Here is a 24,085-nt window from a genome sequence, read left to right as displayed (position 1 = left end):
GGGGGTGCTGGAGCCTATTCCAGCTGGCTTCGGGCAGTAGGCGGGGTACACCCTGAACTGGTTGCCAGCCAATCGCAGGGCACACAGAGACGAACAACCATTCTCACAATCACACCTATGGACAATTTGGAGTGTTCAATTAACCTGCCATGCATGTCTTTGGAATGTGGGAGGAAACCGGAGCACCCGGAGAAAACCCACGCAAGCACGGGGAGAACATGCAAACTCCACCCAGGAAGGCCGAAGCCCGGACTCGATCTCACGTCCTCTGCACTGGGAGGCGGACGTGCTAACCAGTCAGCCACCGTGCTGCCCCTCCTATGTACAATGCATTTTAATTTAGTCACTATTTAAGTAGTTACAGACAGACAGACAGACAGACAGACAGACAGATAGACAGATAGACAGATAGATAGATAGATAGATAGATAGATAGATAGATAGATAGATAGATAGATAGATAGATAGATAGATACGAGGTGAATTGGATATAAATTGTGATATAACATAGAACCAGAAAGGGGTGTGTCGCAATCCTGCCGTAGGTTTATTTCCCATTTCTATGTTATTTGAAGCCCGACCGCGCTCTAGTGGCCAAAAGTTACAGCTGCTTACTTTTTCTTTTCTTTTTTTTGCCTCCTTCTTCAAGTCGCCTCTAGATGGCAGTAGCATTGTGAGAGGTTTGGTAGGTGGGGGCGCAGTGCCTGTTTTGGAGCCGTGCGGGGGGGGGGGGGGGGGGGGATTAGGAAGGGGGCGGGGTTAAGGCCGGCTTGGTTCCTTCTGGCTGTAAAGTGAATGCAGCTGACTTTACAGGTGCCTGCTCCTTTCTTCTGCCAGGAGTCTCCAACACAGCCTGGGAGCGTTTTGGGAAGAGTCAGGTACAAAATATATCTTGGAATTGTCTGTTTATTAAGGGATTGTGCACATAAATAGCAGGGGTGTTATATTAGGCTGTTTTTATACCTTCCCTACTTGGAGCATGAATACCCAATGTGATTCTGATTTTATTTTTAATGTGCTTCTGTTGCTGGGCTTTTTCCTGCATAATGTGACCGACGACACACACTCCCCCCTCTCGCTGGCCCACCCTTCCTGCCCTCCTGGAATGTGAAATGGTGAGTCCTCATTCATTCACAGGAGCAAAATAGACTCAAGTGTATAGGCACATGTCACGCCGACTGTCAACAAGTGGATATAAATATATATAAAGAAACTGAAAATGTCAGAAATGTCTAGCGTTGGGTTCCAGCACAAGGAGGTGGTAACATGCGGCCTGTAAACCATATACAATTTGATAAGGCCACAATTGTAAAAATGCATATAACATTACAGGAGGTGTAATTAAATTACTTTCAAATTAAAAAAACACACACACACATATGCAGTGTATATGTATATAAATTCATGTTTATAAATATATTTTTTTAAAACACAAAACTTTTTACCATTACTTATATAAGTTTTTTTTATTTAGAAATGTGCATCAATAATTTTTAATTATTCAAAATGAATCAACTTTTGAATGTAAAAAAAAAAATCATTAACATTTTCTTTTTAAATATACAAAACACAAATTTTTGCCGAAGAAATATGCATAGTGTTCCATTGATCGGCCTGAAAAATAAGATAAAAGGCAGGGATTTTTATTTATTTCAAATGTAAAAAAAAAAAAAAAATGGATACGTCTTCTCCTTTTCACTATTTTTTAAACTTTTGTTTTTAACTAATTAAAAAAATTAAAGGAACAAAACGATTTTGAGGATAAAACATATAGGGGGTCATTGACCCATTTCAAAAGTTTTTAAATCAAGTTGTTGTTTTTTTGTTTGTTTTTTACAAACTAAATATAAAATAGAGAGCTAGAATATAAAACTTTCTATAATCTTTGTTAAGAAATGACAATGAAACATGCAACAGGTCATATTTATCATGAGCATTTGTTGCAGAAACTACCAATGGCTTCATTGGCCTTTGCAGTGTCTAATGTTTTTTTATTTTAATTTTTTAATACTACAGTGACTGTAGTGAGTGTGAGCGGGGACACACACACACGCACACACACTTGATCAGATGTTTCCTGCGGAAATGGGATGTTTGCTCAGCGTGTGCATTTTAGCTCACTTCCATAAAAACAGTGACTGAATCAAGTGCGAACCTTACTGACTGACAACATATTCTTTTTATTGCTGGCTCATGTGTCCGCGGACACGTGGACCTTCTGCTGCTTTATGAGTGGATGTGAATGATGAAGGTGAATGTACAGGGCCAGAGAGATAAAAGTGGGGCAAAGTCCGTGAGAGTTAATAAAGTGGCGCCCGGAGTAGTTGTGCTTTGTCAAGCTTGTTCCTCTTGCAAGGGTTCCATAATGGATCATTTGATTTATCTCACAGTGATTGGCTTGCAAAATATCATTTGGGAGGAGTCTAAGAATTCAGAGTTGGGGTTTCAACTTTCAAATCGGGGTTAGGGTTTCAAATTAGGGTTTCAAGCCAGGTTTGTGGTTTCAAACAGAGTTTAGGGTTTAAAATAGTGTCAAGTCAGTGTTAGCGTTTAGAATTAAGATTTCAAGCAATGGTAATGGTTTGAATTGAGGGTTGGGGTTTCAAATTAGGGTTTCAAGATGATTAAGGTTTCAAATTATGATTTAAAGCCAGGGTTACGGTTTCAAAGAAGGGTTTCAAGTCAGGGTTAGTGATTTAAATTAGGGTTCCAAACAAAGGATGGGGTTAGAATTTAGGTTAAGAATTTCAAATCAGGGTTTCAAGCCAGGATTAAGGTTTCAAATTAAGATTGTAAGCCTGGGTTCCAGCTTCAAAGAAGGTTTAGGGTTTCTTGTTAGAGTTTAAATTGATGGTTGGGGTTTCAAATGAGGTTTTCAAGACAGGGTTAAGGTTTCAAATTAAGATTTCAAGCCAGAGTTAGAGTTTCAAACAAGTTTTAGGATTTCAAAGTAGGGTTTCAAGGAATGACTTGGATTTCACATTAGTGTTTCAAGTCAGTGGTCAATGGTTTCAAAACATGTTTAGGGTTTCAAAAAGTCGGGTTTCTAGTCTTTTAGGATTTCAAATTAAGAGTTTTAAGCCACAGTTATGGTCTTAAACAAGGAATAGGGTTTCAAAATAAGGTTTCAAGTCAGGATTAGACATTCAAACAAGGCTTAGGTTTCAAAAAGTAGGGTTTCAAGTGGGTTAGCATTTTAAATGAGGGTTTCAAGCAATATTAGAGTTTCAACTGGGGTTTCAATCAAGGACCAGTGTCTGAATCTAGGGTTAGGGTATCAAAGTGGTTTTGAATCAGGGTTGCCATCTACTAGTGAACACTGTTATTACAACTTAAAACTGCTCCACTAGGGTAAACATTTTTATTTTCAAAAAGAAATCGAAGATCACTCTGAGTGTGGGCACAGGCTGCCAGTTGCCCATCCCTCCTGTGGGGTTTCAAATCAGGGTTCGAGGTTGAAATTGAGGTTCCAAATCAGTATTAGGGTTTCATTTAAGGATTTCAGATTAGGGTTTTAAAACGAGGTTAGGATTTCAAATCAGGATTAGGGGTTCACATTTTTTTAAATAAGGGTTTCAAGCCTTGGGCTAGGGTTTCAAGTGAGAGTTAGGGGTTCAAGTTGGGTTTTTAAATGAGGGTTTCAAGCCTAGGTTAGGATTTCACATCAGGGTTAAGTTTTCAAACTCTCATACAGGTGTAAAAATACATTTAGCACAGTTCATGTTTGAACAAGTAAGAAATAAAACAAAGAAAGTGGATTTAAGTTGTTGTCCCCCTCCCAAGGAGCCCACTGGGACACAAGGAAGCTTGTAATTATGGGGATTGAGAGCAGGGAATTCCCAGGTTCCCTTTTAGGCCTGCACTGCGGCATTTTGTAGCGTTTCTACCGCCGGGTGTTTACAAACTTTTACTTAGCCACGATGTTGTTAGTATTGAAGACGATCTGCTTATCTCTCACCGCGAGGAATGCCGATCAATACTGCTGTCACGTCAGATCACAATCAATACGTCTGCTATTGTGCTGGAGAAGAAGGAAAAGGAGGAGGAGCAATGCACCACACAAAATGGAGGATATTGAATGGATACTTCAAAACAAATGAAGCCGCAAATCCCTACATATGTGAAAATACATTTTTAGATAGATACATAAAAATGATGGAAATCTATGGAAAAAGAGATAAAATAAAAAAGTTAACCAAAGTTAAAGTTGTTGAAAAAAGTGTTTAGAACTATTTCCTGTTGCCCTAAGCAATATCACTAAAAATAAATGTATAGGGTAAATGAGCTGGCGAAATAGTAAGTCATTAAGTCAAAATATTAGAAACAGCTTTAATGACGTGATCGACAGTTTGTCATCGTGACCTTATCACACTGGCTTGCCGTTTTGGAAATGAGAATAGGAAGCAGACCAAAGTCAATCAAGTGTGCGCGATGCCTTCGGGGCCCGTGGGAGATAACGCTTATGACTCAATCCTGCCTAGTAGTGAGATAAGCCGTTTGTGAGAGGTGTTATCTCACCACCTGCGTAGGTCTGATCACTTTGCGCCGATATTTAAGGGTTGGCCACTTACGGACCTTGACAGTGCGAGTAGTGTATTTATAGCGGAAATGAGGATTAGCCTTGGATTGGGTTATCTCACGAAAACACGTGTTTTTTGAAGACTCAAACTTTTCTTTGATGTATGTCAAAAATGTGGGGCCTTTTCAATGACGACTAGTGTCTCTGAATGTTTATGAAAAACTAGTTAGGTTCACTGAAGACTAAAATATCTTTAATGTTTACAAAAAATGTCTTTCGTCGTTGTGAAACCTGTAATTATTTTGGATGTTTATGAAAAACTATGCTAGGTTCTCTATTATTTTTTTTATTTTTACCACCAAAAAAAGTATGTTAAGTTACATGTTGCTGAAGGTTAAGGTCTTCGAAGGTTCATAATTGTCTGCATAAACTATGCTTGAAGACAATGTTGTTTTTGATGTTGACAAAGTATGCTAGGTCCATCATGTAATACTCAAAATGTGTCTTTGATGATCACAAACACATGTTGTGCTTTTTAAAGATTCAAACCCATCTTTTATGTTTACAAAAACAGTGCTCTAAATTGTCTTTGATATTTATGAGAAATTTAGTTTAATTGAAGTTTGAATTGTCTTTGATGCTAATAAAAAAAAAATAATAATTAAAGATGTTTCTTTAAAAAGAGTTATGAGGTGCGACGGATTGTTCAAAGAAGGTTGCCGAATGGGGTACAATTAGTTATTTGGTACAAAGTTGTCCATGTCGGGATGTGATCGGTTGTCTGGACTCTGGAGCGAAGTTCGCGATGTTGGGAGTGTGATTGGTTTTGTGGTGGCGATTTCAATAGGGATACGATTGATTGGAGCAATTGGTGCAAAGCTGTCATTGGTCAAGAGGGTGCCATTAGAGGTTTTGATGTGATAACTTTTTCCTCCAATATCATTCATATTTATGTGTGCTTCTTGGTGGCTTGTCTCCCACACAACTGTAACCTTGGATGATGGTCAAGTCATTCCAAGGACTGCAACGGTTTTTCAGCACCACCCTTTCCTACAAAAAGTGCTTCCTTGACATTGACAATCATTACAGGGTCACTTTCCAAAGGTTGCAAACTATATACTGCTTGTGATAAGACACGCTTTCCTCGTGCTCACTGTGTGTTCACAACGTTGTTCCCCAAAACATGGTGATGCTGCAGGACCTTTGGCCCAGTTAGTCGCATCCAAATCAGCTTTTAATGTTACCATTTGTGTGCTCGCGGGCCGAGCTACTGAATGGAGCCGGACAGCAGGGGGCGGTAGCCTTGACTAATTGGAGGCGGAATACAAACAAGCAGGCTGCCAGCCAACTTTGTTTGGAGTTCAAGCTGCAGCCTCCAAGCTCAATGACATGCTACATGCTACAGTGTGGAACAAAGCAAGGAGGAAGATGACCTTGGATGTTACAAATAAATATATAAATACTGTAGTTGTGGACGGGGGATGTGATCTGACGTTTGGCACAAAGTTGATTTTTTTCCAGTGGATGTTTGATATGGATGATTTCAATCGTGCAATTTTTTTATCATAGAGGATGCATTTGATTGTAAGTCATCTGTGATTTTTTTTTACAGTGATATGTAACCGGTTATTCAGTGCGATGTACATATAGAGGTGCGATCGGTTGTCCGGCACAAAAATGTTGCCGTAAAAGACTGGTCCTCGGGGTTAAAGTAGGTCAAGGTTGGCTGCTGAACAACAGCGCAGGAACAGGAGCGGGGAAGTGTGTGTATGCAGCATAAAAAAAGTGAAGACTTAAGCAGCCACATAAACTAAGCAGAGTCCACACATCACATGTCCTGTGTCGTCGTGCTGAGCCAGCGTGTGACGAGGCATTGATCTGCACACGTACACACTTCCCCTTCTAAGAAGTCCAGAGCACATAAACACAGCTGACACATGTATTTTATTGCAAGTGTGCTCTTATCATTTGCATTTTCAAGAATTTCGTCATTGCGTGTGGGTGAAGTTTGATGACTCGCGTTTTTGGTTTGAAATTACGATTTCGATGGCATTTGGCAATTTAGAAGAGTCTTTCAAAGATGATCTTGTCTTTTTCCTAAATGTGTGGACAGAAGTTTGATGACTCTCCATTAATCACCCCATAAATCCAGCTTCATTTAGTGATATTTTAGTAGCATTTTAGTCTTTGAGGAGAGACTCAACCCTGAGATTTTTGTGATTGCTCCTAAATCTGAACCATTGTAGAGAAATGGCCAAACGCAATTATGAAGATTTTGACTTTTTGTAATTCGTCATCAGCAAAGTTCGTTGACGCGCCATAAAATACACACCCTGAAGACAGTTTCTCTTAGCGAGATGAAAAGACACAGGAAGTCTGCCATTTTCACTTGAAGTGACCATTTTAATTGCATTTTTGCCATTTCCAATGGTTCTTCAGTCCTAAAGATTTTGTCCAATTCAGATACTAGACAGATGGGCGACTAAATTGTGAAGATTTTCATAATTGTAAGTGGACAGAGCATGCCTCAGTGCATCACCATAAAGGTGGAATCTCACGGGTGGTGTTTGCGAACGTAGCGAATGTTGTTTTTCGTCATCTTCAAAATTTATTTTTCAACAAAAACTGTTTGCAACTATAAAAGCTATTTGCGAACCTTTAAGGCCACCCTGATGATAAATCAACATTCACTCAGTGATACACCACCTTCAGCCCATATCCCACTGAGGTATGCATGTTTGTGAGTGTTAGCGAAGGCAGCGAATGCGCGCTCCCATCAGGGATCGTTCAAGGTTTGCAAACGTTCGCTGGACCTTCGCCTAGAGTTTTATAATGCTTTTTGGAGAACCATTACAATGGTTTAGTGAACGTTTAGAAAACGTTGCAAACGAATCCTAACGTGAAGTCAACATTTGCTAGCGTCACAAACGTTTGCACCTCAGTGTGTTTTAAAGAACAAAAACGTAACCACAAGGTCAGAGCTTACCCAAATATCTTGTATGTTGCAAAGGTCCCAACTGGATGATAGCTGATGGTGGAATACATTGTGGTCATAAACAACTAATGCTTGGACATGTAGCCCAAATCAGTGTTTGCATATTTGTTTAGCATTTAACCACCGATCCATTTGAATGGGTTACTAATTGTAGTTTTGCAGAAAAATACGTCATAGTCATTTTTAGTCATCCCCCCCAAAAAGAATAATCCAATTTAAATTTGGTAAATGAAGTGCACTCTTATAGTGCTTTATCCACACCATATAGCCTACTGTCCAAAGCGCTTTTCCAAGCATAATATCGAAGTATACTGACTCGCTAACCGTCAGGCAGAATCAACCTTTAGTTTAAGAGAACTTATTTTAACCTCCAGGATCCCTCGCCGTACAGTAGAAAGACTGAAGCCAGCGTGTTCCTCTATCCATCCATTCATCCATTTTCTGAACCGCTTATCCTTTCGGGAAAATGTAAATCCACCCGCTTGGGGAGTTGCTGCTAGCTAGCGCTAAGCTAACCCACTTGTGTTCGCTCCAGACTGTAAAGTTTTCATTCATTCCTTAATTTAACCAGGTAAAAAAAACTCATTGGGATTAAAAAGTGCTTTTCTATGAGTGACCTGGCCAACAAAGGGGCAACAAAGACACACAATTGAGTCACATTTGCCCAATAGCATTTGTTTCACGTTCCTTTACAATAGCTTTGAACTCTCCAAGTGTGATACGTTCAGGCAGGTTGTGGTGAAACAAGCGGTCAAACTCTGCTCATATGCCGCTGTAACAAAGACAAAAGCGTTGATAAACTGTCTAGCTGGTCTTCATTGACTGCTCAACAAGTTTAATAATGCTCGATAGCTGGCTAAATACTCCATATACACGTGAACGCTTCTGTGTTGTGCTCGAATGTAGCGTGGTTTCCACACGACGCAGGCGCGACTCTAGACATGGGATGTGTGTGTATGGACATCAACAAATGCAGACAGTGCGAGTCAAATCTGGATTATTATTTTTTTTTTTTTTCATTTTTAACAGCCAACTCAGTTCAAGTCACCACCGATTCGTGTACAGCCCTATATACAACAACTGGACATGTCTACTTCTTCCTTGAACCAGTCAGCCAACGCATGATTCTGCCAGCCAAAGCCAGTTAAGAGTTGTTTATGGTTAAATGGAGGCATTGCATCATAGTGATGACATAGTGACATTGTAGTACTTGTGCACAATGTCAGCGAGAAAAATGATACTTTGTTATTGCTTAGTGGGAGTAAAGGAATATTTTGTTACCTCTATTGTCAGGCTGCAGGCGGGCCAGACCTCACTCCCTCCGGATTTTAACGCGCTTGCTTTATGATGCGTGCTACAATTAGCTTGCCGGCTACTTAAGAATCACCTATTTAGAGCACGCCGGCCGCAACTTTGTCGCTGTTCACGGAATTTGCGCGCTAAACTGGAGCAGTAATGTGCCCAACATGAGTATGTGCTGGCACGCAGCATGTCAGCAATTAAATGAAATAAAAGTCAAACTTTGACCTAGTTAGGTCAGGTTCCCTCTGGGAGGCAGAAGGCAAAAAGGCACAAAAACATCCAGGGGGAAAAAAAACTCATTAAAAACTTGCTTAGTGTATTTGTGTGACGACCAGCAAGTGCACAATGATGGCGGTGCGTTTGTGTACTCTGCATTGGTAAACTGTCACACTGCTTTGATTTCCTGAGTGGGTGTGTCCTTGACGAGCGTGTCTTTGAAGCTCATCAGAAACGCTGAGTGGTTTGCAATATTTATGCAAAGTATTTAGATAAGCGTTGTGCAATGTTGTTTAGCTTGCACGTGTTCTTCATAAGAATAAAGAACCCGTTGACATTTAGGAAGCAAACTACAAGACGTCTGCTGGGTGGAGCCAATTTTGCTTCAACAGTTGCACACAATCTGTTACTGATTAAACATACATTAATCAATTGTTTATAGTATATGCAAGGCTGTAATGAGAAAGGAACAATGTGCAATTATTGTTAGAGACCTGCAAGTGAATAAAAAAAAAATCCAAGATGCTTATATTTTTTTAAATTTGCTTTTCATTTAATACTTTTTTTTATTTATTTAATATTGTCACATACATACATACATACATTTTTTTTCACTTCACTTACATGCATACATACATAAAAAAAATTGCCATGATATTTTTCAACTTATTCTTTTTTCTTAGATTTGGGAAGTTTTCAAATAATATTTTTCTCAAGCAATTAGTACCCTCGTCTAATGTTTGTGTATTACTCATGTAACTGTTTTTAATATTTTGTATTTTTCTTATATTTTGGTATTTATCACCTAATGTTTTTGTGTTTTTTTTATTTATATATATTTTATTTTATGTATAGTATTTTTGTATTTTGGCAAACATGTTTGTAGTATTTTGTCTAAATTTGTATTTATTTATTTGTTACCTTTATTTTTTATCTTTTGTGGTGGGGCGGCATGGCTCAGTGGTCGAGTAGTCATCTCCCAGCGGTTGTGGGTTCAATCCCCGGCCATTGTGACCATGTCAAAGTGTCCTTGAGCAAGATACTGAACCTGCAATTGCTCCTGATGCTGCATCATCAGTAGGTAAAATGAGGCAACAGTGTTTGAGTGCCGGAAAAGTAGAAGAGAGCCTAAACAAGTGAAGCCCATTTACCATTTCTAATACCTTTTATAGTTTCCTCACTTTGTATTTTTTCTTTATATTTTAATTTTTTCCCCAATAGTATTTTTTCTAATATTTGAGCATTATTGCTTAAGCTTTTGTTTGAATGAGCAACTACACCTAAGCGTTCAACTTATGTCACTCGTTCCTCCATCCTTTTTCTTCAGCGCTGATCTTTTTCAGCGTAGCAGGGAACTGGAGCTTATCGCAGCTGAGTTTGGCAATCACGATGGAGCGGGCTCCAGTCAGTCACAGAGCACATATAGAGACAGACAACTACTCACCCATTCATGTCGTGACTGAATTGGAACTGAACTCACGCTGCATGCACATAAGTCAGGCGAACGTACCACCACGCCATCAGTGACCTCCTTGCAAACCCCTGATCTATATTTCTTCTAGTAATATCACAATAACCCTGATCACTGCTTACTCTTATCACCCAGTCTAAATTCATGCTGAATGGCAAAGGCAAAATGCGTGGGCGTAATGGAGGCACTCAAGTCAAGAACTGTGCGGTGGTAAACCTCACTGCTTGACACCTCCAGGGACGTAGCAGTGATTGATGGCTGCTTTTAGTTTGGCAGAGCTGTGTGCCTGCGGTTTACATTTGCCAGTGTTGACTCAACAGCTCCAGAAAGTGATTTGTATATTTTAATCGACATTGAATGATCTACAAATTACTTTAGTTTGTATATAGCGGTTGTTATTTTGGTACCGGAAATCCAAAGGCTTTATAATACTATATAACATATGGCATGTGTATGGTACATAAACAGTTGTCAATTGTAAAGACAATTAACAAATAATTTAAACACTATCATAAAATGGAATAAAAATAAAATAAAAATATACTTACCATTTGAAGACACCTGACGCATGTAATGGAACGTGAAGCAGTTTGTGAGATGTGGTATCTGGACGTCAGTCAAAATTTTGTGTAGTTTGTCTCATTGTACTGGATCTTATGTGGTTGGCACGCTGAACTGCGGTTAGCATGCTGGCCTCACAGTTCTGAGGTTTGGATCTCTGCTGGCCTTCCTTGGTAGCGTTTACATGTTATTCTTGCGCTTGCGTGGGTTTTTTCCGGGTAGTCTTGCTTCTTCCCACATTTCAATAACATGCCTGCTTTACTCATTTAAGGCACTAATCTTTTCCACAGGTGTGAATATGAGTGTAGTACCTGGAGTAAAACCACGCAAGCACTGGGAGTACATGAAAAATCTACACAAGAAGTGAGCAGCCCATATTATACCAGTGCAAATTGTATTTACAATTAATTTGTTTATCATTAATTTGCCAATTATTTGCTAAAATTAGGTATATTTTACTTTATTTGATTGACCAATTATTTAATTAAATAAATGAAAAAAACATATGTTAAAACGAATACATACATTTTAATGAAGTAATTTACATGATACATATTCAACCTTTGGTGAAAAAAATAAAGTATTAAAACGACTACATCAATACTGCATATTTCTGTTATGGTGCCACCTACTCAATTTACCGTTTAAAAGGCGACATGTTTACGTCACGTGTCTCCTTCTGAACTATCCCATTAATTGCCCGTGCGCGCGCTAACGAAAGAGCGAGTGTGCGAGTGCGCGCATGCAAGGCCAGTGTGTGCGTACGCGCACCTTGATTTCCCACAATTCTCTGCTTGGCGGCACGGACTGCGCGGAGGGCGGAGGGTTGAGAGCGGAGAGCTGAGGGCGGAGGGAGAAGGAACCACGGTAGAGTGGCGGCGCTGTCAGGGAACAGGAGCCCCCAGCACGGCGCATGCAACCCGCGTAAGCAGCCCAGCGAGGAACGTCTTTCGTTCTGGTAATCAAAACAGTTCTGTCCTCTTTCATGTCTCGTCACGGTAAATAGGGGGACGCTCGTCGTCACGTCAGAGACGCCGCTTTCAGGGTCGTGAACGTACGTCGGTGACTCACAGTGATGTTTATAGCGAGATAGTGGCGTTCAATTAAATCATTTTTTTCGTGTTGTGCTACCGAAATGTTAGCATAAGAGGCTAAAGTTGACGTGTGGCTAAAGCTACAAGGAGACTTTAAAAGGTAAGCTAGCTTGTTTGATGTATCCGTCTTGAGACGAAAGAAAAAAAGTGAAAGGAAAACAACTCTGGAGCGAAACTTTGATACAAAATGACGCCTCCGGTTGTGGCTGAGTAGCGAGGGGGGATGGAATTTGTCAGGTTATCGGCAGCCAAGACGGCACACATTGGGGCTGTTTTTGATCTGCAGTGCGGGTAGGCGTGGTCAGGGTGACACTCACTCGGTGTGGTCGCTTTAGCATCCTCGCATCCCTCCACTATCTGATCTCGAGTCATTGGACGACTGCCTATTGAGACGCACACTGGCCTGTTGTTGTTGTTTAACATTGTGGGCCTTGTTGTCCATTCATTTGCTTGATGAGTGTATGTTTGTGTAGCAGACTTGCTGTTCTCATGTTGTGGGCACTTTCAGCCAATAGCAATGATGTGCTCAGTTATTGCTGGTCAAGTCTCATCTGATTTACTCTATGCACAGTGGTGCTCCGAGTGATCGGCAGATTTCCATGGATGGATCAGTGTATGCGGATCAATTCCGGCCATTGCCGATCACAAAAAAATTATCATCTGCAGCCTGTTTTTCGCAGCCTGCAACCAACTAGTGACCAGCCTGTTATGCTTTGTAGTTTGTCCTCTACCCTTTCCCAAACGCTGCAGAAATCCAAACAAACATGCTACCGTGTGTAGCTTTTATGTCATTTGAGAGTGCGCGTCTAATCCATGTGATCGGAATCGGTGTTGGCCGAGCTCACTCTTGGATGATTGTATTGGAATTGGCAGTTGACTGCAACATGCCTACTTTCAAGTTTTTTTTGTTTTTTTTTACTTAATAGTGTCAGTTCTTCAAAAAAGAGGTCCGATCTATTGCTGCAAGCTTTTTTATTGCCATTCCCATCTTAAGTTTAAACAAAACAATGAGGATTACACAAATTGCAAAAGTCAGATAGCTTAATGCTAACGTCACAATGCAAAACACTATAGACGTCTAAGTCTATTTGTCTTACATAAAAATAAAAAAATATTGGTGGGACTTGATGCATTCATGGAATTTCCATCCAGTGGGGAAAGGTCTTTTGAAATAGGAGAGTTTGAGTTATGAGCATGGTCACAGAAAAAACAACAACTTGTAAGTCAAGGCACCATATTTCCAGTGATTGGCTAGCAAGGCCTTTTTAGCTGGCCTGAGAACCAAGTGGTACCTTGACTTACAAGTTGAATTGGTTCCTTGACTTACGAGTTTAATTGTTTCTGTGACCAAGCTCGTAGGTCGATTTACTCTCACAGCAACACATTTTCCCACATTGAAATGAATTTGCTCGGGCATCTGGTTAGGATGTGTCCTGGATGTCTCCCTGGTGAGGTGTTCCAGGCATGTCCCACCGGGAGGACGCCTCATGAACAACCCAGGACACGCTGGCGAAACTATGTCTCTCGGCTGGCCTGGGAGTGCCTTGGGATCCCTTCGGGAGAGTTGAATGATGTGAATGGGGGGACGGAAATCTGGGCTTCCTTGCTGAAGCTGCTGCTCCCGTAACCCAACCTCGGATAATCGGCAGTTAATGGATGAATGAATGGATGAAATGATTAATTAGCATTCATTCGTCTCCACCCCCAAGAAACACTTGTTGTTTCATTTTTAAGAAACTGCTTCATTGTGGGTATAGTAAACTGCTTTTCCAATTTCCACCAAGCAGTTGGGGTCAGCACTGTAAAGGCTCATCAAATAGCTGGGTAAACTTTTTCAATACGCTTTCATTAAAATGTTGTGGTAAGTTTGTTAATGGTAGATCTACTGTGGACTGATTAAAAGGAATTGTCACTGCTGTGTTACGATGGAATTGTAAGCATGGAATGGTAGTAATGTCACAAAGCTGACCTATCGAACCCGCCACAGTGGAAACACAATCCAGATCAGCAGGTGGCGACGTGGTGTGATGCTGTGACTGCAGCAAGCTAGCATTGTGTGTATATTCAAAGCGTGTCACCTTGCAGTTTCCATTTTATAGTTGGCATGTCACAAAGATAAGACCACCGGAAGGTTAGGAGGGAGCCGCGAGAGCCCTTTTGCTGATTTGCTGATATTTTTATGGTATTTTGTCGCTTAGTGCGCATGCAAAAAGGTAGAGACGGTTTACAGCCTGTTGGATGACCTTGTACTTTCCGTTGGTGAAATGCAAGTCTTGCTTGGATTGAGAGCAGATTGAGTGTCCTGGCAGAACACGCTGAAGATGAAAACAGATCTCGGCTTGTTTGGATATCTGGAATTATTAAGGCCGGTACAACACACGTAAAAGCGTAGCCCAGGAATGTTTTCCACATGTCCGCTTGGAAAAGAAGTAGAAGCGCAATCAGTTGAACGCCCAAGGTTGTACAATAAATTTAAAAAAAGCCTCCAAAGTCGACCCAACTTTTGAATTTGACTGCCAATATACATGCACAAGACATTAGTGTACCTCGAGAGACCTCATTTGTGCAGACATTAACCGCCAACTTGCTTTTATTTAGGCTTTTTTGCAATGCTCATTCTAATAGAGAAGTGAGTTGAGATGATTTAATTTGTCACTGATCATCATACATACTCATGTGTATATATACAGTATATATAGGAGTGTGTGTGTCTTATATGGGTGTGTGCAGTCCTCGTGTATGTACTTCTCTACACATGTACACTTCTGTGAAGACTTCTGGTAAGTCTTCTACTTATTGCTGCACTTCTTATTTATTTAATTTTATCTCTTTCTATTCTGTTGTTTTCTCTTTACTGTAAACTGCAGCTGGACGGAGTCCAGGAAAAAGTTCCCCACGGGGAAAATAAAAGTATATCGTATCGTATCGTATCGTATCGTATCGTATCGTATCGTATCGTATCAAAGTTGAGGCAGTGTTTGTTTTTTGTTTTTTAACCATCCCCACTTTTCAATCCTAGTTGGTACGGTTGTGTATCTGAGGCCATGCTGTACCGAGCAGAAGTGTACTGTTGATAGTCAAAGATTTAGTTGGGTGTATATCACACTTTTTGTGTTTGCTTGAAGCGCAAGTCGCACCATTTCCTGCTGTATTGCCACCCGTTGTCCATTGAAATTGACGTCACAGTACCCACGAGCACAAGCTCATCTTGCGAATGTGACGGTTTACCTGTGTTCTGGGTTTGGTCACATGACGTGCGCAAGGCGAGCTGAAAAATGTGTAGCGAAATCCATGTGATCTGTATGGGCAACGGTATCAGCCGATCTCACTCATGGATGATTGTTATTGGAATCAGCATCATAAAACCCTGATCATAACACCCCAACAAAATAATCTGAGGTAAACCAGCGTCACAATTCAAGATCAAGAATATCAAAACACCTCAAATTCAGTGTAAAAAAGGAATGAATGTGTGCAAACGAAGATTGTGTGATAATCTCAGGTTGTTTAGGGCCAAACAAATCAATCGCGCAGTCCTCCTTCTGTTTGCAATTCAGGCCACTTAAAAGCACTTTAGGGATCTGGAAGCTCTTAATCCAAACGTCCAGACCCAGCAACATGGTTTCCTGTTACAGTGACTGGGATTGTGCACAGCAGCTGTCAGCCCCCGGTGGCCCACGTCGGGAGGGGCCGCCTTAGCATACGGCCGGAGTGACGTGTCAGAAAAACGCGGCGATGTAACTTCAGCGCGCCTCCGGGGTGTTCGTGAGAGTGGGGGGGGGGGGGGGGGGGGTGCGGTGGCCCAGCTGTGTTGTACTCCGGCTAATGGCGCGCGGCGCAGATGGCCACCCCGCATCCCCTGCATATATGTGCGATGATCTCAAATGGACCTTTCAAAATGAGAGTGCGATCCATCCGCCAGCACTGAAGGCGCTCAGTGACACTGGTGTGATGTAGTCATACACTGTACATAAACATGCATGAATATCTTCTTCATGCCTTTGATAACCATCTCTGGGATTATTTTGGCTACCGTAGTGGTTCCCCAAGGATGCTTTGTTTTTGTCGGGGAGACACGTGAGTGCTTTGTGATTTGATTTTGCGTACCTAACTGGCCTCAATATAATAGTTTTTGATTGGGGTGGGCAATCAAAGAAAATGAATCATCTAGTGTTAAAAAAGATACGTACAAACCATATGATATTGACATCCTTGGTCACAAGAATTGAATTGAATACAGCAGCACAAATAAACAGCAAATGCAGCAAAAGCTGGATAACATTTATGATTATCTGGACATGCTGAAATTGTAACTGCAATAAAGGCTGAGCCCTGATTTCCACACAATTCTGGCTGTTGAATTAAGCAATTTCTAAAAGTGCCTTGTCAAAGCTTTGACTCGGCTGACTTTTGGTGTTAGTGAATTGGATCGCCTTCCTCTTTATACCATCATAAAATGGGTGCTGAATGCATCTTTCTTTTACGCATAATGCCTGTAGTGGTCCATGCACAAGACGACTTGTGTGCTTTGTTGTGTTGGCCCAGTAAGTCGAGACTGTCACCAGTGACTGAACGTATTCTTCCTTCCAATTATATTGTGCTGAGATCCCGATCCTCACAGTTCCTGGAAGGCAAAGCTTAGCGGCACTGCCATTTGGAGCATGTGACTTGATCACTTTCTGCTGCTAAAGCTTGTAAATTATATTTGGTCATCAACTTTTTGCAGCCTTGCCAAGTTACATTGTCTGGGTATTTGAAAGTAACCCAATCAGCATGTTTGCAGCGACCAAAGTTAGCTCCACTCAGGGAAAGTCATTTCAGAATTGCTATCAACGTCTGAGACTCTTAAGTGGTTTGTTTTGTTGCCGAGGCGGGATTTAGAGCCACTTTTAAAGCAGCAGTCATTCATTTCAGCACTGCAAGTTCATTTGCTTTGCTTGTGTTGACATTGATATACACGTGTAAAATACTGTACGTTTACATTTTGGAATTTCAAGAGTCAGTCTGGCCAGTGTCGCTAAAGTGTTAGGCTGCTCATGTTGGCATCGGTTTGATCGCTTTATTTTTGTATGAAAAGTGATTTTGTTGATTTCAGTTGTAGATTAGACGTAAAACCGAAATACTGATTGATACCAGCGCGATTAATATCACTATCAATATAAAATACTGTATTAACTATGCAGTCTGCCAACATTTATTGCACATTCTCAATGTGTGTGACTATCATAATTCTTCTCACATCCTAAGGTATTTTTTTGTTATTCTTCTTACACTAAATAAATTCTGTATATTTACAGTTATGCTTGAAAGATTGTGAGCACAACCTTAAATGTACAAAAGCTAAACGTCGCTTAATGACACAAAAATTCTATGAATTGTCGCCAAGATTCACATGCACCTGAAAATATCAAAACAATTATGGATTTTTGGGGCATTAAAGCCTTTTTCTCACCTTAGATTGTGCTCATAAGTTTACAAAAACTTTCAAGCACAACTACGTTTCGGTTTCACATTTTAATTAATTTACATACATTTGCAATAAATAATAATACAAGTCCAGGAATGGAAACTTGAGTAAACCACCCATTCAGTACCAGCCCATGTGCATTACTCAATAGCAGTAGTATTTGGGGTTGTTAAATTGTTTCAGTTTTGAACAAAGATCTTTTTGTATACAGATATCAACATGTATCATCCATGATTATTGCTTTATCACAGTGTTATTGTAATCATGTTGTCTATACATGCAGCGATGCTCCTTGCACTTTGGTACAGATTCTGTAAGACCCCTGGACCTGTGCAGGAAGCCTGAAAAGTGAAAGTCCCAAAACATTAAAACATATGGTAGTGCCGTTAGTGTAAAAAGCAGCAGTGCGGGCCACTTTTAGTTCTGCTTCTTTGAAGGCTATGCTTTGTAGTAGTATCATTATCCTTTGAGTTTTGTCTTTGGTGCAAAGCATTTTTCGGGGGAACACCTCAGACCACAGTGCTGCCTTTGTTGATCCGGTGTCCCCGACCGACATCCTCTCTACCACGGAATAAACAGAGCCCTATAAATAGAGCCGAAGGGAGGAGGAGATGGGCGACTGCAGAATAGTAAACGTCCACCACTAGCAACCCCGCAGCACCAGACACCCACAAATTCTGCACACATGCCCTCTGATCTCTCAAGCACAGCCTGCGGGTAGTTAAGACCAGTGGGGCCCCAGAGCACCAAATACTATCTGTCATCGTTGTTTGGCAAAACATGCGGTCGTATGTGTCCTCTATTAGCCCAGATTAGGACCTGTGGGACGTAGCGTGTCCTTGGGGTTTTCTTTTACTGTGCTGCGCTACGATCCCGAAGATTGCTTTGTGGCATCCAACAAAATGTTCTCATCTTCACATATCTCATTTTTATCATGAATAGGCCTACTGTATGATCAGAAATGCCAAAATCAAACTAACAAAAAGTGAGTGTCATTTCAAGTCAACAGTAAAGGAAACCAAAATAGGAAGTAAAAACCTGCCAAAATAAAACCATTGTCTCAGAGACGACACGAATGACAGAATATCCAAATCAAAGTCCTATTTTTGACCCAAAAATTGGTCAGTACCAGCTCTGAGGATGTTATCAAGCCAACAATAATGGAATCAAAATAGGAAGCAAAAATCGACCAAAATAAAACCATAGATGGACTCAAAATGTTCGACACCAGTCATAATATCCTAATTGAAGTTGTTTTGTTTACAAATTGTTAGACAATACAAATAAAGGAAGTAGAAACATAAAAAAATATATATTAGTACTAAACATCTAAATCAAGTAATACATATCAACTGTAGTATGTTCATTCCTTAGCCTTATTTTGAAATCTCTGCCTGTGTCAAACTAGTTTGTCTGTTAGATTAACAGAGCTGAAACAAATGTGTGCCGTACTCTGTAAGTGGTCAGCTGACTCATCCTCGTCTTCTTCCGCTCCAGCGTAATTTACCATGACAACCGAATCAGGCTCAGACTCTGAGGCCAAGCAGCAGCAGCAGCGAGAGGAGAGCACAGAGGCTCCCAAGGAGAACCCGAAAGCCGCTGAACCCGCCTCGTCTCAGAGCCAACTCGAGCAGCTTCCCGCCGCCGTGGGACACAGCACGCCGGCCAGGAAAGAACAGGTCAGATCATACACTTATATCATAACTAGTCCATGAAACGCAGCTCAGCCTGAGTCAATTGTGCCTTTGTGTGGAAAAGTGGTCATTCTGCGCCTGCAGCAGATGTAGAGGAACACATGACAAAGTGTTGATGTGTTCGCTTTTCACTGGTTAATAATGACTTTCACTTATTAACAGAGTTTTTAATTCTCTGGTGGCGCCTGCAAAAGAACAATCGTGAAATCACCTGAGTGCATACTATGGTTGTTAGGATGCCCAACAAACCCACCCACCCCCAACCCCCATACCAATATGTCAATTCTACCTAGCAACACTGTTAGAATTGAGAACAAATAGAATTATTTTTTTTTAACCGCTCTCAAGACAAATGCAGGGTGAATGTTTTCACTTTCAATAAAATAACGAGAATAATATAAAGGGAACAAAATGTCATAGCATTCAAATTTTTATTTAAACATTTTTTTTTCAACAAATATAGTAGGAAGTATACCATTTTTTTATTAGGTTCCACCGAGCTTGGTGTTGGACAACAAAATGATCATTGTTGTAAACTAAAAATGTGAAAGGAAAAAAAGCAGTTTAATTCCCAAATGTTCATGTTTTTCTACAAAGGAAAGTCAAATGTTTCATCCTAATAAGGGCATGCTGATATTGTAAATAGCAAAAGTTCAAAATACAAAAAAATAAAAAAAATAAAGCACATTTTTAACCACAAAAAAAAATCTATATTGTTGTTGGCTCACATTTTGGATTATATTTAGACATAATTTTGTTAATAATCATTACTGGTAATTTCCAAGGAAAGTGTCCCACTTAATATTTACCCAAATTTAACTCCCTATGGAAACTTTGTGCAAAATGTTTTGCATGCTTTCTTCCAACAGAATATCATCTGACTATATTTGTTCCGCCATTAGCTAATGTAAGGCTAGCTGCAAATGTGTGAATATATTTGTGCCTTTTTGTTCACCCATTGCAGCTGATTTAAAGCTTTTTATGTTATTATCCATACCAAAGCAAGTCTGCTGCCAAAATGAAATGCACACTCCTGGTAACAGCCTTTGGTATGAGGATGCAGCTGTCCTTAGTTTATGTCGTATTTTTTGGCCGACGATCGAGCAGAAATGCAAGAATGATGACAGCATGACTTCTTTTGGTCAGTCTTCCAATTTTAAGTGCTGGATGCAGAAAAAGTGCAACCACCATGTGTTGGAGCGTTCAAACCCACTGACCCAAACTTTTTTGCGTTTTTTATTGTCAAGACAGAATTACGGAAGGGTTGTTTTCATGGCTTGAATATGACTCATCACAGGCTCATAACACTTAAAGCTCAGTTTCACACAAACTTTTTTATTATTTTTTATTATTACTGACTGGGCTTTTGTTTTTCTGCAATATATCCAGACATTTTGACCTGGGCCAGTAATCAAAACTGTCTGTGAATAGTGTTTGATTATCAAGAAGAGACAGGAACTCATTTGGTGAAGCGGGCTCTATTTTTAGCGAGCAGACATGTGACAGAACTGGTGGTTTTGTTTAAGATGTCTACATGAAGCGTTAGGGAAGTGGAAGTTGGATGTGATGTCTGATCTTTCTAGTCTCTAAATACTATTAATCGCAGTGAAAAAGCATTCATCCAGAAAAACCTATACCGTAATTTCTCCGGATAACACGCCATAAAATATTATACAGCCCCATAATCGCGCTTCAAATAAAGTTTTTTTTCCCCTCTGCACTCATGTATTTTACGGCCCCCTGATTTGCTGGTATGCACGTTCAAAAATGTACGTGTTATCCACATAGTAATTTGTTAGAAACATTGAACATACTGGAGTAAAAATACACTTTTTTTTTCCTAACCAGAGGTCAACAACATTTCTGAGAGCTATTGATACCTACTTTTGAAATAACAAACTTGATGTGAGACACCCGTTGTTAATGATTTTTCACAATAATATAGATCCGATAAATATCAACATGTAACACTTTATTTCTATTTCTATTCTTTATTTCTGTGTTTATTTGTGTGTGTTTTGTTTATGCGTTCACATTTACTGGTCATGTGGTCCTTGGGGTCTACCTGGTGTCCGTGGGCAGCACTTTGGAGACCTCTGGCCTACACAATGAGGCAGATTTTCGTTTTTACCTTAAAACTATGTATAATACTCACCCTTGGTTTGGATGTTTCGTTTATTTCCCCAAAATGTGTTGATTTTAAGAAATTCCAGTTTGTATGCTCTTCACCCATCAGGAGACGCAAGAAGAGGACCAAGAGTCTCGCCAGTCATCCAGCAGTCGTCTGTCTAGGTCTCCTTTAAAAGGAGTGAAGAGCGTGAAGATCATGCAGTGCAAGGTGACGCTACTGGACGGCTCTGACTACACCCTGAATGTGGAGGTGAGAGTGAGACCCTGTGGTTGGAGTATAGGGGCACAAATAAATACTGTTGGCTAGTCTCCAATATAAAATGAATGTGAGTGTTCTGAAGAAGCATTTCCCTTCTTTAAACTTTTGTAAATGCTGTCCAAACTTGTTTACCATCATCAGGTCACATTCTGTGTAATTTGGTGCCATCTTGTGACCTTAATAATTACATTACCGGTACTCATCTTAATGTACCAGGACGAGCAGATGTGGACCGTAAATGCGTTAATTAAAATGCTGGTCAAACTTGCTTACCGTTATTACGACATATTCATGGCGATTCGTTGTCATCTTGTGTCATTGTTATTACTTTATTCTCATAAAGGAGGCATAATATGCTTTATCACAATTTTTTTTCTTTTCTTTTCTTTTTTTTCTGGAGACAATTTTTAATGTTTGTGACGTATGGTAATTTCGTCAAACCCCTTCAAGATCAAGCATTATAGGCCACTTTACACACTATTGCCGAGGGTCTATCTTTTGAGACCACGACGGTAAAGCTTGAGCATTGGACCTCGACGAGGGCTGGAGTCCTGCAGGGTTTGGATGTTTCCCTTCTCCAACACAGCTGATATATGATCAGCTCATCAGCAAGCTCTGCATAAGCCTGTTAACGGAACGGTCCTGTTTGTTGGAAGCAGGACCCTCGAGGATCGAGTTTGCCCACCACTGCACTGTAGCCTACTGGGGAAGCGAATGCTTATAAACCAAATAAAAACATTTTACTCATGGAGACAGCATGCCATACAATATTTTGTGTGTATGCACCCCCTATGTCCTTGTTGCAGACAACAATTATCAGGATCTAATGCTGTTCATTAATACTTATTAATGCGTTCAACAAAATTTAGTACAGCGCTGCTTAATTTGGCTTTGACCTAGTAGCAGGGGCCTTTACAACCGCGGTGGATATTAGAAGAAAGAGTGTTCACTGTTTAAATTCTAAAAATGCTTAGGAAAGGTGCCTTGAGGCAACTTTAGCTATGGTTACTCCTGAGTCCTGATCAACTCTTGTACCCATAAGCTTTTATGACTGGTTAGAAAAATGGAGTCAAATTCATTTTACGTTCCCCCTCTTTGTTTAAAAGGGAAGCACATTCTCATCTTTTCTTGACCTGATGACGTTTTGCTAAGAAATATACAAATGTCAAGCAATTTGGCAATCTAAAGAGGTGTTGTGTTTCTGCATAATAGTGTGTCAGTGGCATCCGTATGCTATGCTATGCTGGACTATAGCCATCCTTTGACTGTGGCTGTGGATCTTTGCCCAGCCTATGACTATATCATGGGCAGAGAAATTTGGTGTTGGATGATTATAAAGTAAAATTACCCCACTCTCCCTCACCGTTATGTAACAGCGGGTTGAAGTAAGGGCATGCTCATGGATGCATTTTCATAAAAAGAAACTTGGTTGTTTAATTTCACATTTGGATGAGCAAGTACGCCAGGCGCCCAAATGTTTGTATGCAAGTCAATTTTCCCTAATGTGACCTCTTTAACATTGCGATGAGATTATTCCAGAATTATGCAAAATTTTGCCACTGTGTGAGGAAAATATTCAACAAAAGGTAGTGTTTGAAAAAGTTCCTTGTGTGGGAGTGTAGGCCATGCCAGTGCAGTCTGGGTTAAAAGTGTTGAGCGCCGCTGCCACAGCAGCAAACCGCATTAGCCTGACAAGACTTCTGCTAATATCCTCAGAGACATCCTGGCAGGATTAATTCTCCTGCCAATTGTCCTCGTGGCTCTTACACAATCGCATAGGAACGCTGCACAGTTCTCAGGAAAGCTACGCACTAAAATATGGTAATGAGCATGAGTCGTGCACATACATACCAAAATGGGGGCGAACCAACACGTGACAAGGAATCTTATCGTATAGTATATAGCGTACTATGTGGTGGACTTGATGTCACACTTGGCGTCACACTTGGCAATTGCTGGCTAAGACAAATTCAGTTTTCATGATGCAGGGATTTACCATTGTAAATATTGGAACTTTCAACTGGCTTAACTTTTACAATTCAGTCCTGACGCAGCAGATCGGCGTAAAAAATTAAAAATCCCTCATAACACACCACTCGGCCTTCACTGACACTGCAATGTGAACAAAATGCGACCCAGATCAGATTTTTGGGCCCAAATGCGACCAGCATCTGACTTTCAGTCTGAACGTCTCAATTCCAATTTTTTTCATATTTGACTCGGGTCACTTTCATACGTGGTCCTAGATCGGATACGTATCGGGGGAGGGGCATTAAAGGATAACTCTACTCTACTCTTTTTTGGGTGATAAACTGGTATCTACAAATGCTGTCTATATCTCCTGGTCATTATTTTGACATTTTAGTGCATGTTTGTT

General features: G+C 40.4%; 1 protein-coding gene across 16 annotated transcripts in view; it reads left to right on the top strand.

Annotated features, from left to right (window-relative positions):
* The first annotated feature begins 765 nt into the window (after positions 1–765).
* LOC144042651 (band 4.1-like protein 3) overlaps positions 766–24,085 on the top strand; it is a 52,936-nt gene continuing 29,616 nt past the window's right edge. For 3 of the 16 annotated variants that reach the window (XM_077555508.1, XM_077555510.1, XM_077555516.1), the window contains exons 1-3: positions 11,796–12,022; positions 19,123–19,304; positions 21,556–21,699. In XM_077555508.1, the coding sequence (XP_077411634.1) occupies positions 19,134–19,304; positions 21,556–21,699 (315 nt within the window). In that variant the 5' untranslated portion in view covers positions 11,796–12,022; positions 19,123–19,133. Of the gene's footprint in view, positions 879–11,788; positions 12,023–12,051; positions 12,259–19,122; positions 19,305–21,555; positions 21,700–24,085 lie in introns of those variants that run through there. The other 13 variants (XM_077555521.1, XM_077555518.1, XM_077555517.1 and 10 more) reach the window with 8 other exon arrangements.

Source organism: Vanacampus margaritifer, chromosome 2 (genome assembly GCF_051991255.1).
Source record: "Vanacampus margaritifer isolate UIUO_Vmar chromosome 2, RoL_Vmar_1.0, whole genome shotgun sequence".
In the NCBI taxonomy this organism is placed as follows: domain Eukaryota; kingdom Metazoa; phylum Chordata; class Actinopteri; order Syngnathiformes; family Syngnathidae; genus Vanacampus; species Vanacampus margaritifer.
Note: the sequence above shows the minus strand (reverse complement) of the source record. Positions and strands in the feature narration are given on the sequence as shown.